Source organism: Bos taurus, chromosome 6 (genome assembly GCF_002263795.3).
Source record: "Bos taurus isolate L1 Dominette 01449 registration number 42190680 breed Hereford chromosome 6, ARS-UCD2.0, whole genome shotgun sequence".
Lineage (NCBI taxonomy): Eukaryota > Metazoa > Chordata > Mammalia > Artiodactyla > Bovidae > Bos > Bos taurus.
This window is the reverse complement of record NC_037333.1, coordinates 116356075-116383255: the sequence shown is the minus strand read 5'-3', so window position 1 is coordinate 116383255 and position 27181 is coordinate 116356075. Positions and strand designations below refer to the sequence as shown.

At 65.1% G+C, this 27181-nt stretch overlaps 2 protein-coding genes across 2 annotated transcripts in view; both read right to left on the bottom strand.

Annotated features, from left to right (window-relative positions):
- Positions 1 to 391: 391 nt before the first annotated feature.
- Positions 392 to 11794, bottom strand: MXD4 (MAX dimerization protein 4). The gene is made up of 6 exons (NM_001076256.1): positions 11583 to 11794; positions 11392 to 11491; positions 7855 to 7884; positions 2257 to 2371; positions 1011 to 1173; positions 392 to 842 (listed from the first exon to the last, which is right to left on the bottom strand). The coding sequence occupies exons 1-6, from the start codon at positions 11644 to 11646 to the stop codon at positions 685 to 687; spliced, it is 630 nt and encodes a 209-aa protein (NP_001069724.1). The 5' UTR covers positions 11647 to 11794; the 3' UTR covers positions 392 to 684.
- Positions 11795 to 18993: 7199 nt separating this feature from the next.
- Positions 18994 to 27181, bottom strand: part of ZFYVE28 (zinc finger FYVE-type containing 28) — a 98194-nt gene continuing 90006 nt past the window's right edge. The window contains exons 9-13 of the mRNA XM_005208272.5: positions 25020 to 25153; positions 23491 to 23607; positions 22308 to 22412; positions 20949 to 21052; positions 18994 to 20165 (exon numbers count right to left, since the gene is read on the bottom strand). Of these exons, the coding sequence (XP_005208329.1) occupies positions 20034 to 20165; positions 20949 to 21052; positions 22308 to 22412; positions 23491 to 23607; positions 25020 to 25153 (592 nt within the window). The 3' untranslated portion in view covers positions 18994 to 20033. The remainder of the gene's footprint in view (positions 20166 to 20948; positions 21053 to 22307; positions 22413 to 23490; positions 23608 to 25019; positions 25154 to 27181) is intronic.

The window sequence follows — 27181 nt, the reverse complement described above, 5'->3', positions numbered from 1 at the left end:
CGTCTGTCTGCATGTATGCATGTGTGTGCGAGCAGGCGTGTGTGCCTAGGTGCGTGCGTGTGCACATCTGAGGGACCTAAGAACAGAGCAGAAGCCACCCGAATCAGGGTAGGGTAGCCTGGCAGCCCCCCAGAAGCCCAGCCCTGGCTCCTGATGCCTGCAGGTGCAAAGGCTGCCTCCCACCCACGGTCCCAGGGTGCTCACCCGAGTCCCGCCCTTCACGGATCCCTCCGTCCACGCCTCAGGAGCCTACGTGGACCAACAGACAGATGGACGTATGGACAGAGAGCCACGCTTCCTTCCTCGGTCCACTCCTTTCTGCTGGGATCCGGGGTTGGGGTCTGAGCTCCCTGTGGTGGTCATTAAGCCCCTCACACGGCGCCCGCCGAGGTTTGCAGCAATGACATTTAATACTTCTGGAATGATTGGGTATCTGAGAACACGCTGTGGGCGGCTATGCTGGGCTCCCGGATGTGGGAGCTGGGCCCCGCCTCCCGAAGGGGTCCCTGCCCGGGTGGGAGGAGCGGGCGGCGCGGCGGGCCCTGACCGGCAGGCGGGCAGCCCGGGCGGCGGCGGAGCTTCCAGAATGGCACAGCAGTGGGCCCATGGAGAGGCTTCAAGGACCGGAGGGTCGACACGCTCGGCCGGGTGGGCGGGCGGGCCGAGGAGCGGGGAGGGCAGCGCCTACGAGAGGCCAGGGCGGCCGGGCCGCCTGCAGGGGGGCCCGAAGCTGCCGTGGCTGCAGCCGCCGCCCCGCAGGCTGTAGTGGTCGTCCACGTCACTGCCGCTGCCCACACTGTCCAGCTCGCCGGGGCCAAACTCCATGCCCTCGACGTCCACTTCTGTGGAGAACGGAAGGGGCGGGTTAGCGCCGGGCCCCTGAAGGGCCCCCCACTGTCCCTGGCCCTCTGGGGAACCCGGCCTAGCTTCCTCATCCCGTCCCGGGGGCCACACCTCGAGCAAGCGCCGCCCCCACCCCGCGGCTGCCAACAGGCCACCCCAAGGCCCACCTTGCTCCGAGTCGTCGGTGGAGACGGCGGAGCCCGTGCTGTCGGTGCGCACGCGCTCCAGGCTCTGCGCCGACAGCTGCTCCAAGCGCCGCTTCAGGAAGCGGTGCTCCCGCTGCAGCTGCTCCTTGATGCTCAGCGCCCGCCGGTCCTGCTCCTCCAGTTTCTGGGGTAGGGGGGTGCCGAGCTGTGAGCCTGAGGGTGGGGGGTGCGCCCCAGGGCACCCAGCCTGGGCAGACCCAAAGGCCTGACGCACCCCTCGTTGTCGCCCCCTCAACCCCAGCGTCTATGCTGGGTGCCCCCAACCCCCCAGCCCTGTGCTCTGCGTCTGCTGATGGCCTCCAGTTTCTGGGGAGGGGTGGCGCCCCCACACACACAGGGATGCCCCAGGGCACCCAGCCTGGGCGGACCCAAAGGCCTGACGCACCCCTCCTCTCCGCTCCCCACCCCTGCCCCCCAGTGCTGTGTTCTGCCTCTCCTGACAGCCTCCAGTTTCCGGGGGTGGGGACGCCCCCACACACACACCAGGACACCCCAGGGCACCCAGACTGGGCGGGACCCAAAGGCCTGATGCACGCCTCCTCACCGCCCCCTGCCCCCAACCCTGTGCCCTGCGTCTGCTGACCACCTCCAGAAGGCCCATGGCCACCAGCCAGCTTGACCAAACCAAGTCACGAGTGGGCCTAGAGCCTGGGACAGCGCCACCCAGCCCTGGCCTGGCACTCCAACTCAGACGACACCCTGCCTGCACAATCTGGCAGCCACCTGCCTGCCTGCCCTCTGCACACCTCCCAGGGCACGGAGCCACAGCCTCAGTGAGGGCCCCAGGGTACCAGCTGAGTCCCCTCAAGACCCTGCACGGGGGAGCCCACACCCACGCCATCGGGGGGCCCTGCGGGAGGACTGAACCCACACTGGTGGGTCCCCAAACCCACCCCTCAGTCTTAAGGCCTTGAAGGCCAGCCCCTGGCAACGTCTCACTCAGCCCACACCCCACTGCCAGCTCCTAGAGACCAAGCCCTATGCCTGCCCAGAGCCTGTCCCCACGCCAGGGCCTTGGGGGGCAATCTACAGCCCATCCCCCGACCCATGCCCCACAGAACCCAACCTGCACCCGCCACACCTGAGCCCCTCACCCACCAGAGACCGCGAGCCCCCATGGAGCCCCTGCTGGGCGGCCCACAGCCCTTCCTCAGGCCCCGGGGTCCCTCCCCAGGGTGGCGGGGCCGCGAGGGGGAACCCTGCTCACCTTGATGTGCATCTTGGCACGCTTCAGGAGGCTCAGTGTGGTGTGGCGTGTGCTGTCCGGGCCCAGGGGCACTAGCTGCTTGAGCTGCTCCAGGTAGAGCCGGAGCTTGGCTCGTCTGAAAGACCCAAAGACGTGACAGTCAGGCAGAGGCAGCTCGGCCCATGGGGCAGGTCAGCGGAGCAGACTGAGGGCTCAGGGGGCAAGGGGGGGAGGGGGCCAGCAGACTCCCACACAGACCTGCCTGCCCAGGGCCACTCTCGGGCGCCTCCCAGCCCGGCTGGCAACGCCCCCCAGCCCCCTGGCACCCATGGCCTGCCAGAAGCCCCAGTGGAGGAACAGGCCCTGAGGCTGGGCCCGTGTGACCAGCACGGCCCTCGGTGCCCCGAGTGCTGCCGCAAGACTCCGAGAGCCCCGGCTCCCCCGCTGTCCCCTCCCTCCACGGTGGGGTCCAGAAGCCTCATGGGGACAACCTGAAGGAGAAGCAAGGACGCCGGTCAGGCTTCCCAGAGCGCAGTGGTCCAGGACGCCCCCGAAGAGCTCTCCACCCCAAGAGAGAAGCTCCGCCTTGCCAAGCACAGGATGCTCCCTGGGCACTCTCATCACCATGGCAACGTGAGTCCATCCGCGTCAGGGAAGGCCACGGACAAGCCCCCCACCTGCTTCCAGGACCCCTTTGGAAACCGCCTCACTCTAGACCCTGTCCGTGTCCACGCGGGCGAACGCAGTCTCCTCACGAAACTCTGAGACCCAACAGCATCCGCTCAGGTCAGGGCCTTGGGCAAGGAGCCGTGACGGGGAAGAAGCGCTGTTCTTCCCCCGCTCCCCTCGTCAGGGTCAGGTGGCCAGGCTCACCGTCAAAGCACGCTGATGGCCAGGAGCCTCTGCTATGTCCATGTGTCCACTGGAGCCCGTGCAGGCCACCCAAGTGGTTCCCAAACCAAGCTGCCCGCTCAGCCGACACTCTCAGGACAGGGAGGAGGGTAGGTACCCCCAACTCCGGCCAGGCTCTGCCACCCCACTGCCCTGCCATCACCAGAGCCAGAGTGCACGCCCTCCTCCTCGGGTGCCAACCCTGGCAGCTCCACCTTTCAATGCCCTTGTTCCAAAGCCAGCCTCCCTCAGTCTCTGGAAGGAAAGCGGACCATGATGGCCACGTCCCTTGGACAGAGGGGGCCCCTAAAGTGCAGAGACAGAGGGTGCAGGAGCCCCCCGCCCCCGCCATGATAACAGCCCCATCTGATGGGGGGAGAGCTGACCCAGCTGCCAGGGCCAGTCACCCACGTCCACACAGCACCGTCCTGCAGCCCAGTGCCTTGCCAGCGGGCACCCCAGCCCCAGGCAGCACGGCCTAGAGTTCTCCAGGTGAACTTGAGCTTGACCTTAGACAGAACATCCAGAATACGAGACTGAGGCTGAGCTCAGTCCCCAGGCCGCTCGGAGCAGGGCCGTGGGCACCAGGGCTGGGAGAGGGGCCCGCAGCGGGCTCACAGCCCGATGGCCTCAGGCCCCAGTGAACAGCTTCGTGCATAAGCACGGCTTGCAATCAGAGACCCCTGGGGCCCCCTGGCCTGCCACCTGCAGCCAGCTCACGAGTGGGGCTCCCTGTGCACTCAGGCAAATGGCCGTGCTTACAACCCACCATCTGAGCACACACGCAGTATGTGATCTTTTGTGGAAAACCAGAAGATGCAAATCAAAAGGAAAAAAAGTGAATGAAAAGGAACCCCCATGTTCCGCCACCCAGAGACAACCACGTCATCTGAGGGTACTCCACATTTCCATGCCATGACCAGAGTGGACGTGTCAGCAGACAGAGCAGCCTGTGTGACAAGTGACCCAAGGACCAGTCAAAAAATAAAGCAGTAAACGCACACGAGAGACTCCACAGGACACAATGAAGGGCAGGAAGCATGCGTCTCCACGTGACGTGGTTGGCAACATTTATTTCTTTGGCTTTGTGCCTTCTTTTCTATTTTCCAGGTTCTCTATGCTAAAAACCCACATGTTACTTTTACAATCAAGGAAAGACACATTTGTACAAGGAAGAAAAAACACAGGTAAAAGACAAATAACAGCGGGAAGATATCTGCAATACACATAAAAGACAAATGGTTAGTATTCGTGACATTTTCAGTTCGCGCACGTCAAAAATAAAAAGAAGAGTACCTTTCTGTGAAAACAGGCAAAGAACACAAACAGGCAAGTTGCAGAACGTGAACGGCTAATCTAACACAAAACCGACACCATCTCACCACGACCCAGAAAGGAGAACTCGCCCAGGAGATGCTGATTTGGGCTGAAACTGAAAAGGTGTGACTCGCTGTTGGGCTGCCCAGAGGGCACTCACAGCCTCCTTGGTGGGGTGGCAGTTCTGAAGGGCCACCGAGGCGGCTCAACCCTCAACGGGCATTTCTAGGTCCAGCATCTTGGCCCCATGAATCCATCTCCACCTCCATACCCACAAGACCCGACCCAACCCTACGGCAGTACCGTCTGCGCTTCCTGGAGAGCCATCAGGAAGCACCCGGTGGGCACACAGGACAGACAGACCGTGCGCAGGCGTCGGGGGAAAAGGCAAGTTAGGAAGTAGCGGGTGGCAAGGTTCCACTCCCGTCCCTGAGGGCCACGTGGGAGAGGGTGGCAGGCTCAGCACCCAGCTGCCCAGGATGCTGCCCCTGGGAGGGGGGCGTGGGGGCTGGGGGTCCATGCTTGCCCACGACGTCCGTGAACAGAGTTCTTTAGAAGTCAGAAAGAAGCTTCTCAAGAGACAAGGAGAAGCCGCTGGCTACAGCCACGCCATGCTCTCAGGATGAGCTGTCCAGCCAGCCTCGGGACGGGGAGCATCCAGATGGGCTGCAGGGCCAGCGGTGGGGCCCTGGGCAGGCCCCAGGGTCCATCCCCATGGGGAATGGGCCTCCTCCCACCTCTCAGAGCCGGAGGGGTGTGCGAAGGAGCCGGGCGACACTGGGCTCGGCCCGGCCCGCCTCAGGAGCTGCTACAGTGCCAGGCCCTCCGCCAGTGCCCCGCGGCACCCGGCATTCCTGGGAGCCCTGAACACCCACCGCTTCCTGCAGGAACCCCGTGTGGACTGGGGGACAGACCCACACAACTGCTTAATGCTAATGGCAGCTCCTGCCCACAGCTCAGCCCCTGACACGGGCCCTACCAACTTGTCTCCAAAAGCCCCGCTCCTCACCAGGCGGCCCGGGCCCAAAGAACAGGGCGGCCGCACTCTGAAGTGCCCCAGACCTGGCTCCAGGGCAGAGGCGACACGGACAGTGACCCACAGACCCTCGGGGGCTGAGACGGGGGGCAAGCAGCCCACTCCCCCTGTACTGACTGCTGGGAGAGGGCAAGGCCTAGTGGGGCTGCACCAGGCAGACGGGGCAGCTGCCAGCAGACCTCCTGTGCAGGGACCGACACGTAGGAGCCGAATAACCACGTCCACGATGGGGAGACAGAGGTGAGCAGGGCTCCACCCAGGGCCCCAGGCTGGCCTTTGGGAGGGGGGGACTGCCCCACCATGGGATACCAAGGGCCCCCTCTCCCCTACAAAAGCGAAAGCCTGGAGCTGAGCCACGGGCGCCAAGGAACACAGCCACTGCGGCCCAGTCACGGGGTCAGAAGCCAAGCTCTGGCCCTGGAAGACTGGCCAGACCTGCGGTCTCTGCGGAGGGGACAGAGGAGGAACAGGGCAGGGTGGGCTAGGGGGTCCGCCGGCTCAGAGGCCTGGGAAGCGGAAGCCCACTGGCCCAAGGTGGCACACCTCCAGGGAAGCCAGTGTCCAGGGAAAGTGACCCCCAGATGCTTCCTGCCTTCCCGGGGACAACAGGCGGCCCTTCCTGTGGCCAGCAGCCAGGCGCATCCGGCACCAGCCCCAGGCAGCCACGGGCCGAACCACAGCTGAGGTCCCCAACACGGTCCCCAGCTCCAGGACCCTGGGCTCCTCAGAGCTGACCAAGCCTGCCTTCGGGCCGGCCAGGAACAGAGGCCCCTGCGCTGGGCTGGGCAGGGGGACACACAGAGACCCCAGGCCACCCACCACCCCATCCCTGTCTCAAAAGGGCCCCCGAGGCCCAGCCTCAGGACTGGCTCTGGGAGACGGAGGCTGATGCCAAGGCCAGGATCAAGGGGCAGCTGTAGGGGTCAAAGGCCAGCCCTCGTCCCCCTCCTCCTCCTCCTCTGTCTGCCATGTCCTCATTGCACACCCTCCTCCATCATCATCCCCCTCTGTCTGCACTGGAGGGCCATTCTCCAGGTACTACCCCGGGAAGCCTTCCCCAGGGCACACCCCCGGCCCTGCTGGCCCAGGCTCCCAGCCCCAGTCAAGCCTGGCCATCTCCTCTGGCCAGGGAGCCACCCAGGGCCAGGCAGGTTCTCTCAGAAACCCCCCAAAAGCACAGGAGCGGTCCAGGAAGCGCAGCTCCTCCAGAGAACACGGCGTCCTGTCCCCACTCAGCACCCGCCCAGCAGAGGCCCCGATCCCAGGGGGGCGGAAGCTGGCGCTGCCGTGGGCGTAGGCATGGGGGTGGGGACAGAGAGCGAGCCAGCCGAGCTCCAGAGCAAGCTGCGACCGGCCACCTCGTGTGCAGACCCCCGGGCCCCACCCCACTCCAGGCCTAGAGATCAGGGAAGAACCGGCCCATCCGAAGATAGGAGCAGAGGTCAGAAGAAAGCTACCACTCACGTCTCCGGGGAGTCACCCCGGTCCCGGCCTCGGGGCTCCTGGACATACCCACGGCTCCCTGTCAGTCCTGCTGGGGTCGGTCACAATGACACCTGTCCCAGAGGCCGAGCCTGGCCAGGCCTGCTCCCCGCTGCAAAGGGAGGCCCGCAGCCGGACCACAGACCTGGGCCAGCCAGGGGGTGGAGGGCCAGCGGAGGGCATAGGGCCCTGGGGTTCATCGGGGCTGTGGGGGGAAGCCTCTCCAGGCCACTGTGCTGCCCTTCTCACCTCAGGCCCCATGCTCCTCAGAGGAGGACCAGAGCGGGCCCAGCTCTGTGGTGGGCAGGCAGGCATGAAGCAGGCCTGCCCCGGATCCTGCCCCGGGCAGAGCTTCCCACCAGGCCCACGTGGCCAGGCCCTGGCTGCCCACCCCACTGCCTGTGGACAGGACCACTTGGAACTCCTCGGAAGTCAGGCCCCAAGGCACCCGGGGCCCCCAGACCGAGAGGGCCAAACCTTCCCCATAGGTGGCCAGCATCGGACGAACTGTTCCCAGAAGGGTTCGGACACCCCAAAACAGATGGGCTCCTCTTCCAGGGAGCCGGCCCTCACTGACACACAGCACACACGGCCCCGCCCCAAGTCCCTGACCCTCCACACAGACCCCCTGCTTCTGGATCCCCCAGGCTGAGCTCCCAAGGGCAGGAAGGACCTGGAGCCCCAGCCCCACCAGCTGGCTTAGCAGAACCGGGGAGCAGAGCCCAGCCGCCTGCACTCCCCGGACAAGGGCCTGCCCAGCAGCGTGCTGAGCCAGGCCAGGAGGCAAAAGGCAGGGAGAGGGGGTGAGGGGTGGCTGCAACACCTCCTCGGCAGAAGGGCAGGTGGGAGGAGCCAGGAGGTTCACACGGTGGGTGAGGGAAAAGACCACTTACCTGTGCTTTTCTAGCTCATTGTGTGAGGACCTGTTTGGAGAAACAAAGACAGAGCTCAGTTCACTGCCCACCACCAGGGCAGGGGGCGTGGGCCCCGCCCGGGGGTCCGGAGAGCTCACTGCACTGCCCACCACCAGGGCAGGGGGCGCGGGTCCCGCCCGGGGGTCCGGAGACCTTGCAGACAGCAGGAAGGGAGTCTGGGCCTCAGGAAGCTGAGGGTTGGGGCAGACGAGCAGCGGATGACTGGAAGCTAGGGAAACTCACCCCCAGTGACCAAGAGACAGAGGGGTGCTGCCATGTCCACGGTGCCTAGCCAGCAGGAGGGCCTGGGCCCCTTCCAGAGCTGTGGGCCAGGCCCGCGGAGCAGCAGCAGCCAGCCCTGGGACTGACCACCCTCTGTTCCCAAGGTGGCTGGGCACCGAGCCACCTGCATCTTCAGCTGCCCACTCCCCGAGGCCAGCAGGGCACTGGGAGCCACCTGGGCTGGCACAGAAGGCCAAGTGCTGGCCGGTAGGCACAGAGGCCAAGCCTGGGGACCCAAGCACCCCGGCCCAGCATCACCAGCCAGGGTACTGCCCCACCCCATCCGGCTCACACAGCCAGAGGCTCACAGCTCGCCATTCCCATGGGGACGCCCTGCGAGCAGAGTGGTCCCAGGCCAGGGGGCATCAGCCTAGAAGGCAGCCTTTGAGACACGAGTGCTTCTGGGCCGGCGGGAGACCGAGGCCAGCCCTCTGCTTTCCTGCGGGGCTGAGGCCTGGGAGGACCAGCCTCTCTGGGGCCGGCAGCAGAGAGTCCGAGCACCAGAGAGAGCAGGGCCGTGGGAACGCCCTGCGGGACGGAGGCAGTGCAACCAAGCTCCTGGGTTCAGGTCACCCTCTTCGTGCAGGCAAGAAGGCGGCAAGCCAGCTGGGGCCCTGAGGCTCCCCGGGCGGCCTCACGAGTGGGCAGAGGACCCAGGCCACCTCAGAGCGCAACCAGATGGGCCCCGGGCCCGCGCCCCGCTCCCTCCTGGAGCCCTGCCACCTCCACCCGCCCACCCTCACCCTCCTGTTCCGGGAACCCGGGGTCAGGTGTCTCCCATCCCGACCCCATGGGCTCGCCCATCCAGCCTGCCTCTGACACCTGCCATGGCTCGGGGTCCCAGCACAGCCCCGCGGGCCCAAGGCCTCCTCTCCTCCCACCTGGGCAGCTGGCTCCCGGGCGCCCTGTGGAGCCTCAGAACCTCCACGTTCCAGGGCCTCGAGGGCTTCGCTGGTCACATGGGCTGGGCAGGGAGCCTCCGAACCTCTGCCAGGGCTGGCGGGGCGGGGGCACAGCCATCAGGCTCCTTGCTGGCCTGGATGGCAGCCCGGTGCTGCAGATCTGTGGGTCTGCTCACTTGTAAGGGGCGTGAGGGGCGGCCAGTGTCCTTTGGCGAGGGGCCTGGTGGCCTGACCCTCACAGATGGAGGCAGCGCTGCTCGGGCAGCCTGGGCACACAGAGGGGCCAGAGCCCTCCTGAAGCTCTCCCCTCGTCCCCGACGCTTGCAGAGCCCTGTGGGGAGATTGTCACTTGGGTCCCAGGATCACAGCGGCCTGGGGAGGGAGGGGCTGCCTGCCCAGGTCCCTGCTAGGTGGGTCCCCGCTATCACCACTGGCTCCTCCCTTTAACCCCTCAAAGGAGGCACTCTTGTGCCCACTTCCCTATAGGACCGGATCCCTGACCAGGGGCCAGCTCCTGTCCCCACCTGCTGAACCAGTGCCCCTTCCAGTAGCCCCGGCAATGGTGGGGGTCACTGTCTTCCCCAGCATGCACTGCCCTTCTGCCCCACCTCCCAGGCCTCATCCTGGTCCCCTCTGTGCCCACCCCTTCCCCCACCTAAGGGGGACACAGACCTTGCATGTGTGCAGCTGCCCCGCCAAGTCAGGCCTTTACATCCTGTGCCCTGAACCACCCTGGCCCCTGGTCTGGACTGCCTGATGCCCTGCTGGGCCAGGACAGCCACGTGGGGTGCCCTGGGAGCTCTGGGGTGACTAAAGCACTGGGCTCCCCCAAGAGGAGCAGCAGGGAGGTGCACCCTGGCTCGGAAGACCCTCTGGGTCCCTCCTGAGTGCCCTCAAGGTCTCCACCCCAGCAGAGCGCTGGGGGCAGAGGGCCCACCTCAGAACAGGAGCCCTAGAGACGGAAGGGCGGCCCTAGCAAATGGTTCAATCTCCTGTGCCTCCCTTTCCTCAGCTCCAGAGATAAAAATAACATCTCCTTCGTGGGGCTGGGTGGCCATTAACTAGCACGTGCAACAGAGCCCTAGCTATGCTCTTGGTTACTGGCTTTGAGTATCCGAGCCATAGGACTGAAAAGTCACCGCCCAAAGTTTTCCATGGGTGGCAGGATGCTTGGGACAGTGGGAACCAACAGCAGGGGCCCAGCTGGCTCACCGAGGAGGCCCAAGGTCCTGTTGTCCCCCCACCCGCACACATCCTGCCCCAAATGGTCCCCAGTGGGGGACCCGGGGCTGGGACTCAGAGGCATGTGCAGCCAAAACAGATGGAGACTTCACCGCTTTCTTGCCAGGCCCAGGGCGCCAGGACGTCACAGGAGATGGGTCCCTGTGCCAGCCTTTCTGTTTCCCAAGAACGAGCAGGCCACAGGAATGAGCCGCACCCTCTGCCAAGAGGCCCCCAAGCCCCCTGGAAGGGCAGCTCCCAGCCTGGCGACATGGGCCAGAACCAACATGGGCCGCTGGGCACCGCCAGGTGTGCTGTGGTCCCCAGGGCAGCCAGAGAGTGGAATCCCCCAGGGGGCCCTAGCTGAGGATTCTTTCTCCCACCCAGACACGTGCACCCGGGCTTTCGGGCTTCCTCAGCCTGGGTCCCAGGCCAGGCTGCAGCACACCAGCCTGCAGCCTCTCGCGGCCCCTTAGGAAAAGGGCCTCTGACCCAAAAGACAGGGACCCCGGCACTAATCGCTGGAGATTCACTTGGGTCAGGAGGCTGGGTGGGAGCGATGGGCACCGTGTGAGGGCCCGGGGGCCCGGGGCAGGGCCTCCAGCCTGCAGATCCCGGGGACCTGGGGGCACTCGGCCCAGCACCCGGGCTCGGCTCTTAGCGGAGATGCAGCCCACCGGCCCGCAGCGGGCAGAGGTCAGGACCAGCGGCCCCACGCTGCTTCCGCACCGAACCTTAGTTTCCCCAGACCCAGGGGGCACCGGCCAGCTCCCCTGACAAGTTTCTTCCAGCGCGGTAAAGTTCAGAACAAGCCTGGGGCGGAGAGCCGCCCCGGGAGGAGACCCCGGGCGACGGGCGCTGTACGCGTGGCACTGTTTACGCGAGAGGCCGAGGAGGCGCGGCCCGCGGGGAAGATGGCGACGGGGCGGGCGCGGCCGGCCGGGCGGGGCTGCGGCGGCCCGGGCGCCTCCTCCTCCAGGCGGGCCGCCGGGCCGCGCGGGCTAGGGTCGGGCCCGGGGTGGGGAGCGCGCTCCGGGGCGGGCGGGGGGCGTAAAGCTCCGCGGCCCGGGCAGAGGAGGGGGACGCCGCGCGAGCGAGCGGGGGGCGGTACCTGTTGTTCGGGGCCTTGCGCACCAGGCCGGCCGCCTTTGTTTTCTTCCTGGCGAAGTCGCCGTCGAAGGGCAGCACCGACGCGTAGCCGTGCTCGGCCTCTGCGGACAGACGGCGCGGTCAGCGGGCCCCCGGCCTCGGCCCCGCCCGCCCGCCCGCGGTCCGGTCGCACAAAGGGGCGCAGGGCTCTACCTCGGTCCCTGCGCTCCAGGTACTCGGCCGCCTCCAGCAGGATCAGCAGGGAGTTCAGCTCCATCCTCCCGCCTGCCCGCCCCCGGCGTGAGCGCTTCGGGACGGCGGCGGCCGCTGCCCGGCCGGCTCCGCTCGCCGCCCGCCCCGCGCGCCCGGCGGCCCCACTTCCCCAGACGCCCGCGGACTCCCCGAGCGCTCGGCTGCCACCCCTCCGCCTCGCGGCCCTCAAATTGACACATAAGGGCGAGCGGCGGCCGGCGCAGCAAATGGGAGCCGGTGCTCGGGCGGCGGGGGCGGGCCCTGGGTCCAGCCGGGGCCAATGGGAGCCGGCCGCACGCCTCAGGCGGGGCCGAGAATGTTGACAGCTGCGAAGCTCCGCTCCGATAGGCCCGCCGCGGTAGTAACAATTTAGAAGCCCAAGCTTAGCAACAGCACGTGGGGGCCCGGCCCCCGCACCCGCTGATTGGAGGCCGGCGTGCATGTTAAGTAGGCGCCTCGCGCCTATTGGCCCAGAGAGGGCCATGTAAAGTAGGGCCGGCGGAGCCAATGGTCGGCCGCGGGGCGCGCGGCCAATGAGGGCGCCGCGGCCGGACGCGTTGCCGAGAGGAAGCGGAGCGCGGCGGGGCCGCCCTCCGCCCGGCCCCCGCACGAGTGCCCGATGGGGCTCGGAGAGCGATCCGGACACCCAGCCGGTCCGCCGGTCCGCTGATCCGCGTCCTCTGCGCAAGAACCTGTCGCCCTGAGCCTGCTGCCGCACTGGCTTCGCGGAAGTTCGGGTCCTCGCGGTGTCCTCGGGGGTCTCCCGTGAGGCTGCAAAAAAACGACAACCCTCCCCGCCAGACACAGCGTGACCCCGGGAAAGGCTCGGGCTTGGAGGAGGGGCGTAGACGGTCTGAGCCTAACGGTCAGGGCTTCCTGAGGATCTCAGTGGAGAAACTGAGGCCCACAGCAGGAGGGGTCCCTCAGAGCCGCCCAGAGGACCCTAGGGCAGAAGGAAGAATCTGAGAAAAGAAGGGGGGCAACGCTCTGCCGCCACAGTCCAGACGGGCTCCCATGAGTAGAGGACTGCGTGATCACGTCTGGCCCAAAGGGTGGGGACATTCCAAGAGGCTAGCACTTGTCCCCTCTGGCCACGGAAGCGCTTTCTAGGGAAGAAAATTGCTTTGCCTGGGAGGGGAGCTCTCATCGAGCTCCCAGCTGGCTGGCGGGTGGCCCTAGTGACCCCTGACCCTAAGCTGGCCCACAGAAGCAGGACTGGCAGCCTGGGGGTGGGGGGCAGTCCCAGATGGGCCTCAGTCCCACTCGATTTTTCCCTCTCAGAGGTTATTGAGATTGTTGGCTTGGGAGCTCCTGCAGAGGGGCCCTTGGGCTGGAGAGCGTGGGGTAGAAATGACTGGGTTCCCCAGTGCTGCTGCCAACAAAACAGAACAAACACTAAAAATCCAGCACGTGAAGTCCCAGGACCTATTGACTGTATATATGCATTTCCGTGGGTTTCCACATCCCCAATTTACAGGCAAAAAGGCTGGGAATCCTGAGGACTTGCCAGGGTCTCCCAGCATTCCCAACAGAATGATTAGTGCTGCCAGACATGTGACCCAGGGCTGGTGACACAGGAGCATGGAGACCAAACCACCTCCAGGCCCAGCACAACTTGATTTGAGAAAGGGGGTTAGGAATGTGTGCCCACCTCCCTCTTCCCGCCGCCCCCGCTCCCGCACCCCGGGTGGCAGAACCCAGTGAGGAACTTGGAAACTGGCATTAGACAGCCCTGTGTGGACATTAAAGCAACACTTCCAGGGAATTCCCTGGCATTCCAGAGGTTAGGACTCCTGACTTTCACTGCCTAGGGCCCCGGGTGCAGTCCCTGAGCTGAGAATGGAGATCCTGCAAGCTGCAGGCAATGAGAAAACAAAAACGCAAAACACTACCTGGATGTTAACTCTGGCCCTTCCTGCCCCTGCTCCACAAGCACCCCAGGTTCAGGGCGGATCCCTAGCAAGCGCCGAGTGCTGGGCCCTCCACTTAGTTTGGGGGGCAGCCAGGGCTGTGCAGGGTAAAGGAGGGCCGGGGTGCATCGTGGGCTCTCCGTGTTGGAGGCAGGACCCCTGGCTTACCACTTAGTGTTTGCAAGGTCAGGCCAGCCCTGGTTATGTGAGGGATGCGCTGCTGACTGCAGTCCTAAAGCCGCACCTGTGCTGGTGTGAGTGCACCTGCTGGACCCCCACCTCCCTTCCTGCCGGGGGGCCTGGGGTGCGCTCTGTGCCGCAGCGACAGCACAGGGGCGGAGGAGTGGCTGCAGGAGTGCGCGGGGTCCCACCTTGCGCCACTGACTACATCTAGGCCTTTGGGGGACCTCCACCCTCAGCCACACCCAGGACGGACCACTTCCCCGTGCCCACGGGGTCCGCACTGTCTGGGCGCCCCGCACAGTGAGCGGCCGATGGGGACGTGGGCCGGCCGGTGTGGGTGGAGGTGTTGGGGTCCCATTGCGGGGGTTGGGGGGCAGCCCTGCAGCGCCATGTAGGTTGAGCGGTGGATGAGGGGATAGAGAGAGCCAGCAGGGGAAGTGGTCCCACCCGGCCCGACCTGCAGCTGTGAGTCCAGAGCTCCCCGGGGATAGTCTGAGGCTGCCAGCTGAGGGTGCTGGGGCGAGGGGGAGGATGGATGGGGTGGCCTTGCCCAGGACCCGTCAGGTGTCTACACGCAGAGCCTCAATGCGTGCCCCCTTCACCCCACCATGGAAGGGGCGCTACAGGCACTGAGGGCTGCCCTGGGTCGGTGCTGGCTGGCCCAGATCCAAGGATGGCAGGGTGCTAACCTGGGACGGTTCCCTAGAGCAGGTCTCAAGCAGGGCCCAGTCACCTCCTACAGGCAGCCTTCCCTGAGCCCAGGCTGGGCCAGCAGCCTCCTGGCCTACCGCATCTCCCATGCCTGCCCAGCTCTCCCTGCCCCTTCTGTGAAGAGACCTATCCTGTCAGAGTGCGACCCCGCCGAGGCCACACTAGAAGGGAGGAAGCGGGCTTCAGAGGCCACCTCCCTCTGGGAGTCCAGGCCCCCACCCCTTTCCTTCACTTAGCGTCCAAGACGGGCCCTGGACCATTCCCACCCACCCCAACTCCCCTCCCCTCTCCCAGGCCCCCAGAGCCACCCCCCCCCAGCCCACATTCCCTTTCCTGCCCCTTCCTCCAAACTCTTTCCCTCGCTGCTCTTAGGAGAAGCCCAGTTCACCTCAGGGCTCCCAGCCCCGGGGGGCTCAGGGAGAAGTTGCGGGGCCTGAGTCCAGGAGGCCTTAGGGGTCTGTTGGGCAGGTTTCATCCGCCACCCCACCCCTGCCTCAGCTTCCCTGGCTCTGAAATGAGAACTGCACACCGCTCTCTGGGCACCGGAGGACCATAGGAGGAGTCCTGGGGGGAAGCTTATGAAAGGCTGGCGAACTCGCCACCCCCAGAATCCTGCGAGGGAAGGACCCCTCGGGAAGACCGTTTCCTAACTTCTCCCATGCTGACCAGGCCCCAGCTCCCTTGCCCTGGACCCAGTACCTAAGGGCGCATGTCACCCAGCCCTCAGCCAGCACACACACTGGGGACATGCCTGAGGCTCTCAGAAGAGCGGCGGGAAGCACCCCCCCCAGGGGGAGAGCGTGTGTGCAGCCCTTCCCCCTCCAGAACCCCGCTCACACCGCCAGGGTAACCAGGCCCTGTCCTGCCTTCTCTCTCGCCCCCTCAGTCACCGGGTTGGAGTCCTGCTGCCCTCAGTGTTCCCAGGCCCAGTGCTCCAGGGAGGAGGCTGGGAGTGAGCGGTCAGGGCTGGAGCCCTCCCCCAGCCCAGTGCGGACCCCAAGTGGTGGCAGGTTCCGACAGGGACCGAGGCGCAGGGACAGAGATGAGCTCTGGAGTCATCTCTCAGGGGCTAGAGGGCCATGCCCAGCCCAGCACGGCGGTCAGCCTGCAAGCCGCCCACGGTGTGCCAGGACCAGGGGCGAGCCCCGGGGGCTTCTGTCACTGACCCCTCCACCAAAGCCACCCCGGATTCTTGTCTGACCACAAGACCTTGGCCTCAGAACCTCTCTGAGCCTCGGTCTCCCCAGCGATAAACCGGAGTTGGCAGTAGCGGCCTCAGGGTGTTGTGGGGTGCAGTGAAGGCTGCATGGGAAGCCCTGGGAGGCAGTGTGCCAGGCGCAGGGCAGGGGCAGGAATGGCAGAGATACTAGCATCAGACCCAAAGCAGCAAGCGCTTCTTTCTCTAAAGATCTTTGTATTTCTCTTTGGCTGTGCCCAGTCTTCACTGCCGCACGGGCTTTCCTCCAGTTGTGGCGAGTGGGGGCTGCTCTGCAGGTGCGGTGGGCGGGCTTCTCGTGCAGTGGTCTCCCTTCTCGCAGAGCGCAGGCTCAGCAGTCGCAGCGCATGGGCTTAGTCACTCTGTGGCACGTGGGCTCTTCCTGGGCCAGGGACTGAGCCAATGCCTTCCGCACTGGCGGGCAGTTCTTTGCCACTGAGCCACCAGGGAAGCCCCCAAGTGCCTCTCAGTCTGCACACTCGACGTAGGGAGGTGGCGGCAGGGCCTGGGCAGTCACAGCCAGCATCGAGTTCCGTCAAAGGGCGCACAAGCCGCCCGGGTAAGGGCACAGAGGGCCTTCGAAAGAGTTTAACACTCGGGAGAGCATTGTCCCCAGAACACAAAGAGACAGCAAAATCAAGATGCGTGAGGATGTAACAAATGTCTGCCTCGTCAACATAATGTCCATGTCAGTCTTAAATGTACAATAAGAAAAAAAAGGTCATTATACTTGTGAACAATTTGTGGGGTATACTTTTTTTCTCTCTTTACAGAGTTTTCTGACTATACTCAATGACCCCTGGACAATCTATAGATGATTGTCTTAAGTATCCAAAAATGTCCAAAAGCGAAACAATAAGACTTTCTTTTAAACTTTTTCTCAGGGAGAAAAACCAACGAAGGAGGGAGATGGTGCAGACTGAGGTGCCCGCTGCAGGGGTGGGTGTGGCTGTGGGCGGCTCAGGGCCACCAGCCTGCTCCACTCCCAGGTCCTGGGCACAGGCTGGGGGGGGCAGGACCAGTGCCCAGCTCAGCCCTACTGCCGCCCCTCAGCCCCTGCCAGCTATCTCCAAGGCCCTTTCTTCCCAGAGCCCCGAGGAGTGTGAGCCTGGAGCAGACGGCAAGTCTCCCCCAGACAGCAGGGGCTTCAGGGCTCACCCCAGAAGCCCTCTCCCAGTCTTACTGTCTGCGTTCTCTGGCCTAGGCCTTCCTGGCCTGTGTCCCCGCCTCTTCCAGGAAGCCTTCTGGGCTTTCCAGGACATGCTCAGGTAGCCTTCACTTGGCCCTGGCTGCTACACACCATCATAAGGCCTCACAGTCTCCAACTGGACGCCCCGAGGGCCCAAGCCCCTATCCCAGGCCCCCAGGCATCCAGCGGCTTCTAGACCCAGAGGGCAACAGGGCAGGCTCGGGCAAGCATGCCCTGAGCCGCCTCGATCAGAGGGTGCTCAGCTCACAGCCCGTAGGGCTCAAGGCAGTCCTGAGTGACGAGGTGGGGAGACAGCCAGGTCAGAGCAGCAACCGCAGCTATGCTGCATTACTGCCTGCGATGGAGCAGTGGGGGCCCTGGGGTCTGCCCCGCCAACTCATCCTCCCCCGAGGGTGTCCAGACCACAGATCTGACTGTGTCCTCCCCTGCTTGAAGCCCAGTGTTTGGTACCTGGAGTGACCCCTCATTTGCCATCTGTACTCCACCCTCACCGGGACCCTGGCCACTTCGAACTGGGCTGTTCTGTGTCTGTAGCTCTGGTACCCCACTCTCCAGCGGCATCCTGCCCATCCCGCAAGGCCCAGGCAGCGCAACCAGCTTGCTCAGCCCCCAGACTGGCAGACCCCCCCAGGCAGGCCAGGTCTGGAATGTGGGGGTGCTCATCTTTGCCCAGTTCAGGTGCAGGACCCAGCCCCTGACCTGTCCTGAACTCTTGGAAACGAACACACCAGCAGAGCCCAGGCCACATGTTTTTAAGCCTTTGCGCTGAGGTTAAGTTTGAGCTTGTGCCAGCATGGAATCTGTCTCTCCCCAGTCTCACAGACAGGAGAGGATCCGAGAGGTTCGCTGGCTCCTGCAACAAGTCTGAGACTCTGCTCTGAAAATGAGTGTGAGGATGGGGGCTGAGGAGGGTGGGGGGTGCCCTGCCTGGGAAGGCTGCCTGGAGGAGGTGGCTCTAGGTGGACCTAAGAGTAGACAAGAGCCTCCAGGACTCTGGGTTATGGAGGTGGCTTAGGGCAGAACTTTGGGTCCTGCTCACCTCCCCCCTGGAAGGACTGATGCTGAAGCTGAAGCTCCACTGGTTCGGCCACCTGATGTGAAGAGTCAACTCATTGGAAAAGACCCTGAGCCTGGGAAAGACTGAAGGTGGGAGGAGGAGACGACAGGATGAGATGGTTGGATAGCATCACCGACGCGATGGACATGAGTTTGAACAAGCTCCAGGAGTTGGTGATGGACAGGGAGGCCTGGCGTGCTGCAGTCTGTGGGGTTGCAAAGAGTCGGACACGACTGAGTGAATAACACCTACCCCCAACTTCTGCAGAGTCCAGAGAACAGGAACAGCTGGGAATGACCGGGAAGTTCCCCCTCCATGGTGTCAGCCCCCACCCCCAGCCCTGGTGGTCTGAAGTGCCCAGCCTGACTATGAGCCCTCTTGCCCACTCTGCGATGCCGTTAAGGGTGTGGCCCGCCCTGCCTGTGATCCTTGCTGGGCTAGGACCCTCTCTGGCTTCTCCACCCACCTGCAGGACCTGGACAACGAGTGCCTGGCCACTGGGTGTGTGTGTGCTGGGGGCCCTGTTCCGACCTGGAGTGCCCACCACAGTGGGACAGCCCCTGCAGGCAGGGCTCTAAGCCCCCACACCCTGGCCGCCAGGCCCCCGTGGGAGAGGAGGCGGTGGGCGGGGTGCCCCCTGGTGGCCGCTAGAGGCAGCAGCAGGGGCCTTGGAGGAGCCCAGACCCATGGGGGAAGGGGAGTGTACCCCAGCCTCCACCCTACCATATGCTGCCAGTGGTCCTCCCGCCACCACCAGCCTCCAGGACACGAACAGTCTTTCTCCTCTCCTGTGCCCCCGCCCCGTGTGGGTGTCCACCTGTCTGCTGGCCTGCCTGGGGTGCTGGGCAGGGTGGGCGCGCAGGGCGGGGGAGGCTGGAGCCCATCGCAGGGAGTGGGATGGGGTAGGGGAAGGGCTGGTCACCCTTCTCCTGGGGGCTGGTGGGAAGCCACGTCCTGCCTTCCCACTGTCTCAGGAGACCAGAAGCCCTCCTCGTTTCCTGGAGGACACTGCACTTGAGCAAGAACCCCATCACGTCCCAGACAGAGAAAAAGGAGTCCATCCATGCTCACACGAGAAACAAGAGTGTCTGCAATCCTTAAATAGATTTATGGAAATGGTTTTGAATTACAGCATTTAGAAAATAAAAATAATCTCAATACATAATATACCCTCCATTATATACTTTTCTTCTCCCACACGCGCTGTTTTTTGTGCGTGTGTATTCCACTGTCAAACAGTAATTGGATTTTATGCTATAAAAGAAGCAGTAGGTGTGCCCTCTCTCTAAAAATAAAACTGCAATCATCATCGCAACGTGAAGCCTGAGATTTAAGCCTGAGGAGGTGTCCGTGCTGGGCCTGGGGCCGCTCTGGGGCCAGGGTCCCAGGGGGTCAGAGGGGTGGGAGTAATGGCAGCCGAGAGGTCATCACCGGGTCCTCAGCCCCCTGGAGCGCCCTGGCCTCGGAAGCTGGGATATCTCTGCCTGCTGCTTGGCGCCCCCTGCCCCCCTCCGTCAGCCTGAGGGCCAAGGTGGGCAGACCACAGCAGGGCCGGCCACTTGCTCAGAGGACTACAGGGTCTGCTCTGCATGTCCCCTCTCCAGCAAGAAATGAGACATGTGATTTAGGCAAGGTCCTGAGGGGAGCAGGGGGTGGGGGCTGTGGGCGCAGGGCCCTGGAGAGAGAGGACAGCCTGGTCTTTCCCCGTTCGTCCAGCTTATGGGGGAAGCCCTGCGCCTGCTCTGAGTGCCCCCTCTCCGGTAGGTGAGCATCACCCGCCCAGGAAGAGCAGACCTTCCGCTACAGCTGAGCCTCAGACGGCATCTCAGCAAGGCAGGGGGGCCCACCCAGGCCCAGGCCTGGCACCCCAGGTCCCCGCGCTGGCTGCAGCTGACCTCCGTGGGCCTCTGCACCAGGCCCGAGGGCCCTGCGGGCGGGGGGCGGAGGCACTGGAGTTCTGGAGTCCGGGCGCCCGCAGCCCCCGCAGCGGCGGGGCCAGCAGGTAGATGAGATGCGGCGAAGCCCCTCCGGCCAGCGGACGGCCCGCCCGGGTGGCAGAGGCGGGGCGCGGCCGTCGGAGCCCCCTCCCTGGAGTCCTGCGGGGCCCGCGGGCTCGCGCGCCGTGTCAGATGCCCGCCTTGTCGCTGTAGAAGGGCGTGACGTGGAACATGTAGCAGTGCGTGCACACGCGGACCGGCTTCACCTGCCCGTAGCGCGGCAGCGGCGCCGAGTGCGAGGAGCAGCGCGAGCAGAAGATCTGGAAGGCGGGAGCGCGCGGCCGAGTGAGCGGGCCGGGGCTCTCCGCAACCCTGCGCCTCGGAGGGACGGCCGGCAAGGGCGGGAGCAGAGCCCTGAGCGCCCTGGCCGGCCGGCCTGCACGTCCCTCCCACCCGGGCCAGGTGGGGCTCTCCCGCTCCCCAACGCCAGGCCAGGACCTTCAGGAAAACCTGGGGCAGGTCTTGACCAAGAGGCCAGGCTGAGGAAGGGGGTCCTGGCCTTACAGCAAGGCTGCGGCAGGCTCCAATTCAGACCCTCCGCCCCCCACCCCCGCACCAGACCCCCAGGTCTGAAGGGCCCAGGACTGGGCACTGCACCATCGCACTTAGTGGCTGCGTGCCCGAGGCCGCGTTCATGCGTGCTAGGTCGCTCGGTCGTGTCCGACTCTTTGCTGACCCCATGGACCAGGCTCTTCTGTCTATGGGATTCTCCAGGCAAGAATCCTGGAGTGGGTTGCCATGCCCTCCTCCAGGGGATCTTCCCGACCCAGGGATCAAACCCCGGTCTCCATGCCTCCTGCATTGGCAGGCGGGTTCTTTACCGCCAGCGCCACCCGGGAAGCCCAAGGCCACCCCTGTGCCAAGTCCGAGAAGGGCCCAGGGCTCACGGGTGTCTCTCTGCACGGGACTCCTAAGTCCTCGCCAGCCCCGGGGCATTGGTCCTGACCCCTGGACCTGGGCACGGGGTCTGCAGACGCTCCCTGGGATGTCTGAGGCGGCAGCCCCGGGGGCTGCGGGACAGCCCCGGCCGCCCACCCACCTACCTTCCCGCAGCTGCGGCAGTGGTGCTTCCTGCGGATCACTGTGAAAGGCGCTTTGCAGGCGGTGCAGAAGCCGCAGGCCTCGTCCGGGACCCACTCGGGCGGGTCTGTGACAATGACAGTGGGGGGACAGGTCAGCCCGAGGCAGCGGTGCGGGGGGCGGCAGTGAGGGCCGGTGGGCTGGGGTGGGGGTCGGAGGCTGGAAGTATGCAGGAGCCTCCGGTCCTCGCGAGGCTCCTTACTGGCTAGGTATCAGGACTGCTGGCCAGGCGCGTGGATCGGACCCCTGTGGCAGCAGCCTGCAGGTCGCCCCAAGACTCAGGGCGAGGTGCACCCAAGCCACCCTCTCCCAAGCCTCTCCCGGCCGGCATCCAGTCTGGCAGGGTCCTCGGGCAAACACGGGGGCTGACAGATGAAAGAAATCAACCCCCTTTGTCAACCTCCCAATCAAGGCTCTGCTGGAGCCTCAGGCGCCCCGGCAGCCCCGCCCTACCCGGCTCCAGGGCAGGTCAAGGGAGGTGGGGGAGGGGATGCGAGGGAGGGCAACTGGGGATGGTCCCGCCCCGAGGCTGGCCCCGCCCCTAGAATACCCCTTCCCCGTCCCCGCCCGGAGCTGGCTCCGCCCCCAGGATGGCCCCACCCGAAGCTGGCTCCGCCCCGAGGCTGCCCCCGCCCCCCACAGGTGCAGCGCCGGCCCCCCACGACTGGTCTCACCCCCTTTCCCTTCTCTAGGCGCTCACTGGAGGGAGCCCCTGGGGATCTGCTCTGGAATTCGAATTCGGGGGCGGGGCCACCTTGTCCAGGGAGACACCCCAGACATGAGGTGCCCACCCTGCACCAGCCGCGAGCGTGGCGCCGGCGAGGCCACTCGCCCAGGAAAGACCTTGGTCTCCGGCCCCCGTCTCCGGCCCCTCCTCCCCAAGCTGCGCCCGAGGACTTGCCCTCCCCCTCCGGCAGCCTGCAGACCCCTGCCCCTCCCACTCTGCCCTCCAGGCTTCTGCTCTGGCCCCAGCTCACCACCCACCCCCCCACCGCAATGAGGCCTCCTCTCACGCTGTCCACCCTCTCCGTGGAAAAACCCTGACTGTCCCAGTGATGCCTGGACATCACTGGTCAGCTCCTGGGGTCACGCCAGGCCACGAGGCAGCTCCAACAGGCAAATCCAGACTCCTACTTGAGGAGGACAGTGAGGATCCTGGGGACTCCCAGGCCCTGCCCTGAGAGCCACACGTCCTGACGGCCTTGGTGAGGGGCCCCCACTGGAGGAGGGCTGCTGCCAGACTGCAGGCCAGAGCAGAGGGGAGACATCCAGATGGAGTCCCGGCTCTCTGCTCAGCCCACTGGCCCCCGCCCCTCACGCACCTTCCAAGTCTCCGTCTCGGGTCTTGGCGGCGAGCTCAGAGGATGACAGGGTTTCCTGGCACAGGGCACAGTCCTCCAGAGCCGCGCTCCGCAGGGTCTGGGTGACTGGAAGAAAGTGTGGCCACTGGGCTCAACCGGCCACCACTCGTGCCCGGGAAGTATGCCTGGGTGCGGCCAGTGGAGGGCAGCCCCCACTGCACAGTCCCACCCGCGGAGGGGTCACCGGGGCCCTCACCCACTGCCTGGCAGGCAGGGTGCTGACCCAATCCTGGGAGTCTGTCCATCTGAGTGCCCCCACGTGGGCAGCTGGCCCCGGAGCCATCCACTGTCTGTGTGTGGTCAGGTCCCCCTGGACCGTGGCCCCGAGGCGGACAGGGGACCAGGCCTGGCCCCGGCCCTGGGGCCCACACTCCTTGCGTGCAGAGGCCGTCCATGTCACTGCCCTTCCTGAGCAGCAGTGGTCCTCAGGTAGCCCCACCCAGAATGCCCGGGTACATGGGGGCAGTGTGGCCCAGGAAAACGGACCTCGGGAGGCAGAGCTGGGTGGGTACACAGGACAGACTTCTCCCCGGGGCCTGGGCCGGCTGCCTTGTCACTCTTGAGCAGAAGCCCCTGGGATGGGGGGCCTCTTGCCCAGAACCAGAGCCTCAGCCCCGAAGAGGGGTGACACCAGAGGGGTGGCTCCCCTCCCCCACGCTGGGACCCCACCCGGCCCTTGCCTCAGCATCCCCTGCCTGACCCCTGCTCCCTCCCCAGGTGCCCATTCAGTGTGTGTGTGTGTGTGTGTGTGCGCGCGCACTCTGGTGTGAGGCAGGTCACAGAGGGCCACTTCCTCCTGGAGCAGGGGGACCCGTGTCCCCTCCCAGACTCTGGGCTGGCGTCTCGTTGCTCTGACAGACGGAATTCTGCAGAAGCGACACAGGACCACTGGGTCCCGTCTGTTCGAGGAAGGGCACCGTGCCTCCTCGCCAGTATGCGATTGCTGCCGCTGCTCCTGGCAGTGGCCTCGGGGTACCCGGGGCCTGCGAGGTATGCCTCCGCCCCCCAGTGGACAGCCTGGTTCGGCTGGGGGCTTCCGCCCGCAGGGCGTGGTCATGCAAGAAGGGTGGCCCGGGAGAGCAGGTTTCCACTGGCTTCCTTGGGTGGGGGCGGCGCGCCTCCGAGCCCGGCCGCCGGCACTCACCTTTCTTCAGCTTTTCCTTGTCGTCCGTCTCTGGCTTGGTGGCCATGACCTGAAAGAGGGTCTTCAGGATGCTCCTCAGGTCGCTGGCATAGTTGGTCTGCAGCTGGTCGGCCACGCCTGCGGGGGATGCGGGGAGGGCAGGGGAGGCGCTGCTGGCTGCTGAGCAAGCTGTGGCTCAGGGCCAGAGACCAGCCCTTGGATAAGCCAGGGCGGGAAGTGGCTCCCCAGCCCCCCAAGAGTCCCTCTGGCAGAAGCCAAGTTCAGTAGGCAAGGGAAGGAGAGGATGGGCCCACGACCCAGCAGCGACGCCCCCCTCCCGCCCAGGCATCGGTTAGTCTCGTTCATACTTTTGTCCTGGGGGTCTCAGCCACGGCCACCAAAGGGCTCTGGCTCCTCAATGAGGGATGACCCCGCACCCCCAAGTGTGCCCACCCCTGTGGCAGCTCCTTCCCCATCATGGCCACCTCGGCCAGCCCTTCTGGGGACCTGCCCAGACTGGGGGGCCCTTGGGGCTGCCCCCACCCTCACCGGCTGAGGTTTCCTCATCCCTCAGGCGGGTGGGCTCAGCCCTCCTCAGTGAAAAGCTCTTCGAGGGCTGGTGGGGCTGCGTGCACGGCAAGGCCAGGGGGTGACCGCACCTGCCCCCTACCCCCGGGGGCCCGTCACCACGCCGACACTGTGGCCAGCGGTTCTGGAGGGTTTCCTGCTGTGTCAGCAGCCCTGCCGGGCACCTGCTGGGCCTGCTGTTCCCCAGACCGCAAGACAGACCCGTGGATTTGCGGTGGGTTCTGCCAGATGTTTGAATGGAGGCTCGGAGTCACCCCCGAGCCTGGCCTGGCTGGGGGCCCTGCCTGTGGGACCCTGGGCAGTGCAGAGTGACACCCCGGGACTGTGACCCTGACTCTGCAGCGTCTGCCAGTCCACAGGCTGCGCCCTCCGCTGCTCCACCCCACGGCCTGGGGTCAGAGGATGGGCCAGGTGGACAAGGCTGGACAAGGCTGCAGGAGGGGCACTGCCTGAACGTGGCTGGAGGAGGGGCTGGATGGCAGGCAGGCAGCAGGGAGGGAGACCCCACCACACAGCCACGCTTCTAAATCAGGTGCCTGCCCCAGCTACTCACAACACATAAAACTAAGGCAGGAGGTGAAAAAGCCGCTGCGCTCACGCCCCTCTCTGAATCCCAGGAAATGAAGCAGTCATCGTCCCCCTCACCCAGGGGACGGAAGGAAACAGGATCAGTCGGGACATCAGATTGAACAGGACCTCGCGGGTGGGTGGCGAGGGCCCCCAGGCCCGGCCTGGACTCCCACCCCCACACTGAGGAGGACCTGCGGACGCATGACGCCCACCTCTTGGCTGGGCTCCTCTCGGGGCTTGGGGCAAGGAAGTGACGTGGTGAGGGAGCCCCTGGGCAGGGCCTGCACCCCAACCTTTCTGGGGAGACTCCCGCAGCACGCCAGCCACTGCCTGAAGCCTGCCCACCCACCGTGTACCCCCGAGCCCATGCCCACCCTGGGGCGACGGGGCACCTGAGATACAGACAAACAGGCGGTGGATGAGGTCCCGGCTGCCGCGGAACCGGGAGCGCATCTCCTCTCTGACGGCCACGCGTGCCGACTCGGGGCTGCTCGTGTCTGGGGAGCAGGGACCAGCCGTAGAGCCGCTGCACGGAGAAGGAAACACAGGGGCTTGGCTGCAGGCAGTGAGGGGGGACAAGACTTCCGCCCGGAGGGCCCCCCACCCCGCACCTGGGTGAGCCCCAGGTCCAACCCCGGGGGCTGAGCTCGTCCTATGGAAGCGTCCTCACCCCACTCACACCCTCTGCAGGGGCTGGCAGGCCCCAAAACATGTGTCCACGCCCGAACCTGGAACCCCGCGGGACCTTAGTTGGAAAAAGGTCTTTGCAATCGAGGTAAGGATTTTTAGTGTTATTTTTGTGGCTGTGCTGGGTCTTGGGTGCGGGCAGGCTTTTCTCTAGATGTGCTGAGAGGGCTACGCTCTAGTGGCTGCGTGCCCGGTGGCCGCGTGCCCGGTGGCCGCGTGCCCGGTGGCCGCGGGCCTGGTGGCCGTGGGGGGTGTCCTTTGTGCAACGTGAGCTCTGGGACCTCGGGCTTCAGCAGTCGTGGGTCACGGGCTCACTTGTCCCTCGGCGTGGGGGCCCTTCCCGGATCAGGGATCCAATCAGTGTCCCTTGTACTGCCCGGTGGATTCTTAACCGCCGGCCCAGGAGGGAAGCCCCAAGCTAAGGACCTGGAGAGGAGACGTCCTGGCTTCTCTGGAGGCCGTAACCCGAGGCCAGGAGTCTTAGTAGGAGGGGAGCGGGGAGGACCAGTGACCATGACACAGAGATCTCGGTAACAAGGTCACAGGCCAGGGGACTCCTAGAGTCACCGGAGGCTGGAAAATGCAGGAAGGACCCCTGCCCAGAGCCTCCGGAGGGAGCGTGGCCCCGCCAGGTTCAGATCTCAGGTCTCCAACCTTTGAGAGGAGAGATTTCTGTCGTTTCCAGCCCCTGGTCATGGTGCTCTCCACCGAGACAAGCCCTCCGGCCCCCGCGCACGCCCTGGCCCCGGCCCAGGGGCCCTGCTGCAGGCACTGTTAGCTCTGCTGTTCAGGGGTCACCTCGAGGCCCCAAGTAGCAGCCGCAGCTGAGGCTGGACTGTCTGGGTGTCCATTCACCCAGCTGCAGGGGGTGCGTGCGCTGACCTTTCAGTCCTTAAAATAATGTCCCTCTCGTCTTCACCCCGTCGGTTTTTCCCACTTTCTGGGAAATTTCCTCCCCACCCCCCCAATTTTCCCCTGGACATTTTTGCTACTAAGGTTTTATTGGGTTGGCCAAAAAGTTTAATTGAGTACGCTGCTGCAGAATTCATTTCCTCCTCTCTGGTTTCACATATGTGAAATCTTTTATCTATCTAGAAATATTCACTATAATTTTTTTTTCCACTATAATTTTTTAAAAGCTGCCTTTGGGGGCCTGCAGTATCTCTGCTTTCGCTTTTCTGCGGGGAAGTTGGGGTTTTTCAAGCTGGAGGTCGGCCTCAAATGCATGGGATCCCGGTGTCAGAGAGAGGCCCTGGTGGTTCAGACAGCGGGCCCCTGCATGGCTGCTGGGAGTGAATTGGCCAGTGACCATGGGGAGAGGCCCCGATGCCATACTGGTGGAGCTGACGTCCCCCCAGCCCAAGGTCAGCAAGCACCTGAGAGTCCGCCCTGGGCAGCTGTGCACACGGCAGCATCTGCGGGGCAGCTCTGGAAGTCCCAGCAAAATCCAGCAGCCATGGAGGACAGCCCACCGAGATCACATCAGGCCACAGCCTGCCTAAGCGATGGGAGAGCGGCCCTGGCCCCTCGTGGACGTGGGCGCCCCCCACCTACAAACGGCAGAGATGGGTGGGCAGCCAAACGGTGTCTTACTAAGGGGCATCTCTCTTGGCGTCCAACCACCAGGAAGCTTGGAGACGAGATGCGCCTGGGAGTTCAGTGCAGGGGGCCAGGGGAAGGGGCCCAGACTGGCTTCTCAGGGTCCCCTCCCCAGTCAAGTGGGGGTGCGTTTGACTGACACACTCGGGCAACGGGAACATCTGTCTCTGAGTGTGTAATGCTTCCCCAGAACATGGAGGAGTGATGGGAGGTGCTGGAGAGGCTGACACCCTGCTCCGCTGAGACCCTCGTGATGACCGAGAGCCCT